The 10,915-nt window shown below is 35.6% G+C and overlaps 1 protein-coding gene across 6 annotated transcripts in view; it reads right to left on the bottom strand.

Annotated features, from left to right (window-relative positions):
* Positions 1-884: 884 nt before the first annotated feature.
* The window catches only part of myt1b (myelin transcription factor 1b), a 30,373-nt gene continuing 20,342 nt past the window's right edge, over positions 885-10,915 (bottom strand). For 2 of the 6 annotated variants that reach the window (XM_047807536.1, XM_047807538.1), the window contains 9 exons: positions 10,837-10,899; positions 10,342-10,410; positions 9,926-9,988; positions 9,556-9,639; positions 8,817-9,038; positions 8,507-8,598; positions 8,322-8,425; positions 7,481-7,624; positions 886-7,191 (listed from right to left, as the gene is read on the bottom strand). In XM_047807536.1, the coding sequence (XP_047663492.1) occupies positions 7,048-7,191; positions 7,481-7,624; positions 8,322-8,425; positions 8,507-8,598; positions 8,817-9,038; positions 9,556-9,639; positions 9,926-9,988; positions 10,342-10,410; positions 10,837-10,899 (985 nt within the window). In that variant the 3' untranslated portion in view covers positions 886-7,047. Of the gene's footprint in view, positions 7,192-7,480; positions 7,625-8,321; positions 8,426-8,506; positions 8,599-8,816; positions 9,039-9,555; positions 9,640-9,925; positions 9,989-10,341; positions 10,411-10,836; positions 10,900-10,915 lie in introns of all 6 variants that reach the window. The other 4 variants (XM_047807537.1, XM_047807539.1, XM_047807540.1 and 1 more) reach the window with 4 other exon arrangements.

Raw genomic sequence — 10,915 nt, 5'->3', positions numbered from 1 at the left:
ATTTTCCTAACGACACACTGACACAATAGGCAGAAATACATGCAATGCAATGCATGTTATTTTGTTAAGTACATGGTCGCATACAATTTCATGAAACTTTAATCCATAGTTTGGTAAAGAGGAGCAGTCACTGGGGATTTGTAGGCCAAATGATTTAAATCACTGAAATAAGCTCAGAAACCACTTCACTACTAAACCATCAACTGAAGTGTGAAGAGAGCTGGGTCAAAAGCTGAAAATCTCTGCCTTTTAGCAGAGGCCCTTAGTCTGAAAAAATTACAGTGATTTGTAGCTTGTATAAAAATAACATACTCATAAGGGATCATATTAGGATTGTGTTTAATAGATTTATGTAAACCATATTGAGGGAGATTAGTACACAATGAAAAATATATATAATTATTGTTAATTTAATTGCATGTTTAATGCACTTACATTTTTTTTATAGGAAGAGTAAAGATTTTTCTCTCAACTATTTAGTATTATACTAAATATACTATTAATCTCCCTATTAACTGGGATATAACACTCGGTTTAAGACGGTGAAAACAAAATGGACGTTGCCTTGTGCATGATGCTGATTGTGTTTGTGAAATACCAACAGAGGTCAGCATCTGACAATAAAACTCTCTGTATATCATTCATCTGTGTTTTTCCAGACTCTTGCTGAGTGGACATGCTGACACTGGCGATGACACTGATGCTGACATGCTGAAACAGAACTGACACTGTGAGGTCTGCATTCAGGGCTTTGTTATGACAAACTAATTACTTTACTAATCAACCAAAACATATAAACAATCTAAAAAATAAGATAATAATAAAACTATCAACTACACTTCTTGAAATAAATCTATAAATTGATTCAGAAAAACACTGGAGACTTTATATAAGTAAGTATAAACTGCAAATTATAATTGTTTATGTTGGCTTACTATTAAACATCAGTCCAGGGCAACAAGAGACACTGAATACATCCTGGTGTGTATACATGTGTCTGCTTCTGATCATGGTTGTAATTATAGGTCATCATAAAATCAAGAGAGATTCATAAAATCATGCAGGTATAAAAAGGCTGGAACCATCACAACCATCAGAATGGGGAAAAATATGATCTCATTGATTTTGACAGTGCCATGATTGCTGGTGGCTGATCTCTTGGGTGATCATACACAACAATGTTTCCAGTTTACTCAGAATAACACAATGAAGACAAAAAACAGCTGTGAGCATCAGTTCTGCAGCCAGAAAATGTTTTTCGATGCATGAGATCAATGAAGAATGACCAGACAAATTTGAATCAACAGAAAGGCTACAGTAAGTCGCATAAACACTCTGCATAATTGTGGTGAGCAGAAAAACATAGCAGAACACACAACATGACAAACCTTAAGGTGGATATGCGATAACAACAGAAGTCCACATTGGGTTATTCTGTCAGTCAACAACAAAAGACTGAGGCTGCAGTAAACACAGACTCACTAAAACTGGACAGTTGAAAACAAACAAAAAATTAACAAATACCACTTGATTTGGCACCAGCAGCATGAATCCATGGACCTAGTCTGGACTTTTGTGAGGTGTAATGGTATGGGAAATAATTTCTTGGCACACTTCAATCCTGTAATTATCAAATGGATGACTTGAATGACACAGCCTGAGTATTGGCCATGTTAATCCCCTTCATTGCCACAATTTACCCATCTTCTAATAAGAATGTCTAGCATGATAATGAACCATGTCCCAAAGCAGGAGTGATCACAAACTGGTTTCCTGAACATGATAATGAGTTCAGGTGGACTTTCATGCTGAAAATCAGGGAGATTTGCAACATGAAAGAACCTGAAAAAATCTACAGGAATTGTATGATATAATAATATCAACATGTACCAGAATCTCAAAAGAATGTTTGCAACATGTTGTGGAATCTATGCCACAAAGAATTGAGGCTGTTTTGAAAGCAAAGGGATGGTCCTACATAACATTAGTATAGAGTTCCTAATGACAGATGCATCAAGCTACTTCCATCATAATAAATACAGCCTATCTGACCAATCTATGGCAGTGGCACTCAATCTACATATCCAATCATAAAACTCATTTTATGAAATATCAAAAGCATTAGTCATGAATTGAGGTAAGTTGAAGGTATAAAAATGTAATACATTCTAACTTCACCTCACCTTAACTCTTGCATGGTGTCTCTCATATTCATATTCTTGCTCTTAGTTTTTTTGTGCACAGTATTTCAGAGTGTTCACAAACACATTTATGGATGCTCTGAAAACAATGAAACTTGGTGTCAATCTGGAAATTCAGCCACATCAAAACCATAGCATGTTTAATGCACCAGCCTTGGCCCAAAGAGGCATTAATTTATAGACTTAGAAAAAGAGAGCAGGTCTTAGGGCACCAATTAGGGGACACACATAAAGTGAACAAAGAACACACAGATATTTTAAAAATCACATTCAGAAAGGTCGCTGTTTTGTCCACTTTATTCAAGTTGTCCATAGATAACACTGGAATGAACAAATGAAAAGATGTTTCCACAACAAAAGACATTGTAGTTCTTGTAACACTAATAAGGGGGAGCACAGATACAAGAGTACACAAACACAGTCACAATCCATACCCAGCTACACACTTTCCAAACGAAGCTGTGAAAGTGCCACAGCCACAGCTTGTCCCACTCTACAAAACATGTTCAAAAAGAAATGTGACGAAAAACTATACAATCTATATGTGAGGAAGTGCTTATTATTTTTTTTGGAAGTACCAATGTCTACAAAATCACCAGCAAAAATACTTTATCTCTGTATAAAGGACTTAGCAGGACAAGCTTTAGCTGTAGATAATGTCACAAGCTTTTTTGTCATTTTTGGGAAATATTGTTTAATTAATACAACACAGTTCCTTAATTACAAATATACAGACTCCTACTGCAGACAAAACAATGTCCTGTGCACGATTACTTCACCTTTGACAATTCCCTCTATTCCATGCAGTTAACAGCATGAATTTGTGTCACAGTTTCTGAAATGGTTTTGGGAAATATGTTTCAAAATATGTTCTCTTTTATGATGTGAAAAGGAAAAAAAAGGGTGATAGTTTAAAGAAACTTGCAGTACTCATGTCTCCCTCTCAGACCCTGAAAAATGGCACCCTGAGTGTTGTTTAAACTTATTATTCAAAATGTAAACACACCTTTTCCTGCAGCTAAGTGAAGTAAGAAAAGGCACACATGAGAACACCACAGAGCTGTAGGATAAGATGGCGCCTACAAATCGAGGGCCATTTTGGTTATGTCAGCTTAATGGGAAACATTCTATCAAACATGCCTTCATACACTCTACTGCTGTACTGTTTAGTTTTATGTGGCTACTCTTTCTCATGTACGATACTCAATCTTACAGTATATCTAGGCTTTTCAGTTCTGTGAGTTTGAATGTGGAAACACAATTATTGTAGTGCTACAATTGGCTTGATTCATAATGATTCAGAAAACAGGCTACATTATTAATGGTGGATTTTATCAAGTTTCATAAAGAATAAAGAAAGCTGGTTGCATGATTAATTTTGTGAAATGACAAAATAGAACTGAATGTTTTTTACCTCATACATGTTTTATGGTATGTCAGTAGTAATAAGCAGATATCAGAAAGTTCTTTAAAGATCCCATTAAATTTGTAGGGCTAAACCTTCTTATCCCAGGCACGATGAATCTGATGAAATGGCTCTTGTGTTTTCTTGATAAATAGTTAGTGTTCAAGTGAAAGTGGTTTATTACAGAAAAAGCAAAGAATTGGTAGCCTAGTGCTGGGATTAGAAAGCATCACTTCTGGCCGTTAAAGATGAGCTGGGTACTACAGCGAGAGATAACAAAAGTACCTCAATTCCCCAAGTTCTCAAATTATATTTCACTAAAGCAGAGCAGAAGTGAGCATGTTCATATTTAAATGCAATGCCATATCTTTCCTGGGGAAAGGTTACAGAGAAGGAGAGTATAAAGCCATTACAAAATGGACATAAATTTATGCAGCTGACATCTCTTCCATTCTCTCAGTGCAAGAGTGAGAGAAGTCGAGAATATCAATGACAAAAAAAAAGCTTAAACTGAACCATATTTTTTTCTTTATGTTTTTTTCAGATTTAGGTGTCTATCCAAACTGTTTAAATTAGCTACTCTGACTCTTGCCTGTTGAAACCAGATGGTCAATATTGAGTTAAAGTGAATCCTATACATCATAGACAGAATTACATGGGACATTAACAAACATAAAAAATACACATTTTTACTTTTTGGTGTGATGGATAGACGTCCATTTGTTAAAATTACATTTTCATGTAAATTTCAAATGGTTTGGTTAAAAGGTTTTTAACTGATACTTAACCACTTTCCATCTATGTGTAATGTTATTTTTATAACACTTTAAGGACAACATGCCTATTTCTACTGCATATAGGTGGAGATGTGATATTAGGTGATATTAGGAGGCACAATGTTCATTTTACAACTTTCTAACCACAATCACGCTGCTTTCATTATCATAGTTAGCATTGGAGACAATTAACTAAACAAGGCTGCTCCCACCATAACTGACACAACACCACACAATACTAAGAGAAGGACCACCACCTTTTCAGCACTCTATGATGAGACTTCACAGGTACAGACCCAATGTAACGCCAAGATGGTAAAGAATTGACTACCATTACACCACTGTCCCATGAGCATGACATACGTAGAGAAGCCCAACAACCATGGACCAAATACACCGCAAAAATAGGAACATTTTACAAACAACCCCAACATTTTAGATTTAAAAATGTACCTATTTAAATTATAAAAGACAATTTATCCTGCCACAATAGCAAAATGGGTCATAAGGGTTTTTTCTTCTATTGGTAGTAAGTCACAGTTTTTTTTCTCCAAAAGACATTTCTTTGATAAGCTACAATAAGTGTTAACAATTACACTGGAAAAATATATGTATGTTTTTATATTCTCTATATAATTGTTTTGTTCTTTTTTTTTATACATAATGTATATATAGAATAATTATGGCCATATTGGCAAGGAAATAAAGGCAACTGTAACAATTACCACATATCTTACATCATATGACTCAAGAATCATGTGGCTGCTGAATGGGAGGAGTCAAGAAAAAAAAGTTTGTTAGTGGCACTTTTTGCATTTTGAAAATAAAAAAATAAAATCAAGAATAAGGCTACGTGGGTGTATGCTCATCTGACGCTAGCTGAGTAAAGACATTGTGGTTCAAAGATTTCTCTTAATACATTTTTATCAAAGTTTTACCAGTACATACCCCTCTTTCCATCCTAGTTCTACATATATCTCTTTACCAAATGTATATACCAACTGAGGAAAAAATCATCATCAGTTGTCACAATTTAAACTACCATTCTGGACCAAAGATCACTGGCAAGACCATGACCTTGAAGTGGTAAAAGTTAGTAACAAAGATTCCAGAAAATTGTACTTCCTATTACAATACTTCCTTTTCATGTTTAAACTCACATAAAGGTCTAGGTTCCAAAGAATTGCTTTTTTTAAATCTTTACATTCCCATGGAAAGTGTTGCTGGTATTTTAGAGAACCTTATTTTTGTCCAAGTATGACTTTTCTGTCTTTATTTAAGTACAAGACTACTGAGACTCATTCATCATAAACACAGAGAAACATTACAAAATAAATATACAGTACAATCTTATCACAGTTCATTAGTTCATAAATATAAAATAAATAATAAATACACATTCTCCATAAGTTTTGGATCTCTCAGGATTTTGAAAAAAATATCTATAATGGAAAAGAAAATGACAGCCTTATTTAATTATAAAAAACCTTGTCAGTTCAAAATATTTTCACTTAAAAAAGTTTTAAAAATCTATTGTCAAAAGAAAATTAGGTATAAAAAAAGGAAAATAGTTGTAAAAGTTTTTCTTATTTTCTTATATCCGTGTTCATTTGAAGATGGAAGGGGTATGCTGCATTGTTCCATAGTAGTATTTTCAATGCAGGAGGCATGTTCAAATAAATAAAAAACTAAACAATAAAAACATGGGAAAAAAACATAAATACATAAATAAATTAATGTTACATATATTAAGGGAAGTGTACATAACAAATTAATGTCTTAATAATTTATAAAACGTTGATAATGAAACCTATAAGCTGTTAATTGAAACGAAGTGCAATTCATTGTTGATAAATATAACAGATACAACTGGATTTAACTGAGTAGCAATACATTATATTACTCTATCAATAAATAATGCAAATTAATGAGAATGAACTACTGCTTCTGCAATCTACAGGTATTTAAAGTATTAAAACATAAATGTTTATCTAGAACTAATAATAAAATATATATTTATAAATATATCGGCTGAATTTTGGAGGCATGTTGTTTAACGGTTATACTGTAGTGTTAACCAGATGGTATCTGATATGAATAACACACAGCTTAAAGGCCCACAGTGTGTTCTCTCTTTAAGTAGAATGTGCACATGAGCTTGTGGAGAACAGGTACAATGGGCCTCAATGACCTGAAGCTGTGGTGATTCACTACAGGAAGTGCTGCATCTGCTGTGATAAAGGGCCAGTAGTCCCTCATACACAATACAAAGACGATTTCATCCAAATTGTTTGGCTCTTGTTAATGCTGAAGTGCACCTTCTTTTCTTTATCCTCAGATTCACTCCCAAAGACATGCAAAACACACCTTTAATAGGCAAAAATAGGCAAATACAAGCTTCTCTTTTTCCCCCCTCTGGTCAAACAAAAGGATTTGGTTGTGGTCTTTTCATCCTTTGCTTCCAATCCTGCAGCGCTTGTGGATTTTGGAACATAAATATTATATACATATTTCTTTTTTCTTTTCACAGAATGCTCCCTGGGTTGAAGGCTGTAATAATTCAAAAACACCTGAATGCCCATTTTGTGTGAACCATTTGCATGTATTTTCTTTGCTTCTACACACATCATTTCTCTTTTATGCCTCTACCGGGCGATGCCTCAGGTCACACCTTAATGCCTTTCACTGCCTGGTTGATGGTCTCCAGCAGGGCCTTGTTCTCGGGGTTCTGGTAGCAGTCTTTATTGGTGTACATGTCAGTCAGAGTACTCACATAGTTTTCAAAATTCTGCTCTGTGATTGGTTCCTGCTGTGAAAAAGGTAATTTGAGCCATGATGCAAAACATTCTGTGTGTGTTTGAATTTGTGTGTGAACATGGTTAAGTGTAATTTATTAACCATTAATATGGGTGGGGATTTGTGACAATGAGCCATATTTATTTGCAGTGTTAACTGCATGCACAAAATAAACTGCATGCTGGTATTATGAATTCATTAAAAAACAAATGGAAATCAATTACAGACATTAATTATTAAACAGAGTTACATTGTTAAACAAATCGTGCTGTGTGTGTGTTTGTGTGTGCCTAAAAACTCACCATATGGGGCAGACGGATATTGGCCAGGCTACGTATCAGCGCTTGACTGAGTCCTGACAGCTCCATGAACAGTGCTTCATTCTGCTCCTCAATTATCTTATTTTCCTGCTCAATGTTTTTCAGGTTCCTCTCCATTGATGAGATCTGAGTAAAAATGAGAAACAAATATATTACCACTAAATGAGGCAAATATTGTTCAGTTCACAACTTCTGGGCCAACATTGGGGCACCCAGGCCAAAAGACTCGCCATAAGAAAGTCCTACACAAGAAACAGTTTTCCAGGGACTAATAACATTATGTATGCTAAGATGTCTTAATAATATAGACACCATTACTTACTATCCAATGTGGTATAACTAACTGAAGCATGACCTTTGGGATATGGTATAATTATTTTTATAGCACATCATATGTATAAAAATAAAAATTATATTTACTGCTGTTATCAAGGTCTCAAGTGGAGAATAAAACTTTATTGTAAAAATTAATGTACATTTACTTATTACTACATTGTCACAAAAACAAACCACTTTCCTAGTATTTTAGTTAGAGTACTATAGTGTGGTCATTTCTACTTTATTATAGTCTTGTGTGTGAATAAAGTTCAGAAACTCAGTGAAGGAGAAATGCTTCCCTATTATGCTCTGTAGTGCACTTTCTCTCAGTGAGTTTGAGTATTGTGAGAAAAAATCATCTCTAATATGAAACTGTTGGCTGTGTTTTAAGTCATATCAGAAAATTGAGGGCAGGTCTTTGGCTGTATTGATTTCAGGCATGAGGATGCAGGACATGGCTGTCATAAGTGCTATTTTGAATGAACAATTCTGAATGATGGCTAACCTGTGTTTGGAGGTTCACCATATCTGCTTCCATTTCGTTGTTGGACTCACTGAGGTCACTGATTTCTTTATTGAGTTGCTTAATGTCTTCATCATTATCTAGAACTAAAAGAGAATATATAAATTAGAATATATAAAGAATAACCGATCAGTGAAGCGGGCGATAAATGAGTACACTGCTCTCACCGTTGCTGGCCTTGAACTTGGTGTTTATGTAGTCCTCCCCAGTGAACTTTGCTTTCTTTTTAGCCAGCGTTGCTCTGGGACAGCCGGAGAGACTAGAGGTCAAAGAACAACAAATGATAAAAATTCACTTTAAACAATAAAAATACTTCACATAAAAACAACCCATGTTCTGCTGGCTTTTGCTTATAAACATTGTCTAAATATCTAAAATACAAATAACTGAAAATTTTCTATGAAATAGCAGACAGTCCACACCGTCTCATGCAATCCACAACTAGCAGCTTTTCAGAATACCTGTTTAGGACTATACCTGCGATGAGTAAGGAAGCTGCCATTGGCATGGCCTGATCCATCACAGCCTGGTGTAGGGCAGGTGGGCCCCTCCGTTTTGAAGGCCTTCCAGGAGAAAGGGGAGCCATTCAGCATGCCTTCCTTCTGGCGCCGTGCAGCCAGTGGGCACCCATATGCACTGCGGTGGGTGGCATACTTCCCACTAATATGACCCAGACTGTCACAGCCTGGTACTGGGCACCTGGGAGAATGACAAATTTTAAGAAAGAAAATATTGAGGGATGGATGAAAAAAAATGGAGATAAAACTGAAGGGATTGAAAATTTAACAGGAAAATATTTCAACAGAACTGGAAAATATTTCAACAGAAATATATTTCTTATTATAAAGTAACTTTGAATATAAATTGTAATAGTGATCAATTGCATATTCATGAATCAAAGATTACAATTTTTAAATATATTTTTGCACCCTTGACCACTAAACACTGTAGTTTCCATACAAATTAGTGTAGCAGAAGCACGAAAAATAAATAAAATAGTGTAAACATGTTTGAGAACGCTTTCTGAACTACATTAAACTGTAGTGCACCACAGTGAAATGACGGTCAGTTGAAAAGTCTGTGACGTGCTATAATTCAAATGTGAGAGATATTTATGTCTTCGATACAGGTATTACATTTCCAGGTAAAACACTGTTCCATAACTGAGACAATACAATAGTGTAGTATTGTAAAAATCTTTCTACGTGGTACGAACTTTAAGAGTTCGGAGTCTTCTTTGTCTTCCTTGGTAGGTGTTGTTTTGATTCCACCTTTCTTGGCACGAGGACACCCAGACAAACTGAAAACAGAAAGTGTGAAGCCCATTAAGAGATGAGGCACAAAGCCACACCAGCCAAATACTGGCCATTAACTAAGATAAGACATTATCACATTACAGGTCAGTGGATTCATTTTCATTACCCATTCAAAAGCAACAGGGGAGGGTCTCATTTCCATATAGTGTATGTGAGAGTGTATGAGTCCTATCTACAGCTACACTGAACTTCTCTGTCCTGCCATGTTTATGTATATATTAGTGTAAAAGAAAATGTGTGTTTATGTATGTGGAGTTGGACGAGCCATACCTTCGATGTGACGCGTAGTTACCAGTGATGTGCCCAGAACCATCACATCCTGGGGTTGGGCACCTGGATGAGTAAGGTCAATGGACAAGCATTAGTAATAGAACACTATGGTTAGCATGGATAATAACAGTGCAGGCATTATTAGCACAAACACTATTAGCACTATTAGCACAAACATACATGAAACATTTATACATGAACTCAATAATACAGGAAAGGCTGCTAAAATTATAATGCTTGTTATAAATCTGCATGCAAACATGTAGATAGGAGAAATTAAGAGTAATTATTAATTATTATAGGAGAACCAGGACAAGTGGGATAAGAAGTTAATTTTACAGCAAATTGAAAAAGCTGTAAAATGTATTTAGTAGTTTAGCATAGAGGAATAGAGGAAACAGTGCTATAACACATACTTGAGTTCAGGTGCATGTGCTGCCATGAGGGAGCGGAGACTCTTATCAGCAAGAGGGCACCCAGACAGACTGAGACACAGACAGGTGGAAGAAAACAAGGAGCAGGATGCAAGACAGAGAGAAAGGACCCAGAATATCCCACATCAGTACCAGAAACAGAAATCAAGCAGAAAAGAGGCAAGAAAGGGCTACTTCTGTATTTTCCTCATAGTGAACGATGATTGTTTTGTGAGCTAAACTACAAGTATAAAAAAAGCTACTAAAGCCCAAATGCATTGCTTAGACAACATGATCACATGATGACAAATGCATCAGAAATCACAGAAGGTTAGGGAGAGGGACAATGTTACTGTGTAAAAATGCCAACTAATCTGCTCTCACTTAGAATTATCATAAATTTTGCAGAATATCAGGAGATTCTAAGCAGCCTTGCTAGGTGGTGGAGGAAGCAGAAAGCAGAAACAGAGGAAAGAAGGGTTGTTGTCAGTACCCTACCTTCGGTGGGATGCATAGTTTCCAGTGATGTGGCCACTGCCATCACAGCCAGGAGTGGGACACCTATACAGAGTAGAAC

This window comes from Tachysurus fulvidraco, chromosome 23 (genome assembly GCF_022655615.1).
Source record: "Tachysurus fulvidraco isolate hzauxx_2018 chromosome 23, HZAU_PFXX_2.0, whole genome shotgun sequence".
Lineage (NCBI taxonomy): Eukaryota > Metazoa > Chordata > Actinopteri > Siluriformes > Bagridae > Tachysurus > Tachysurus fulvidraco.
This window is presented reverse-complemented; position numbering and strand designations above follow the sequence as displayed.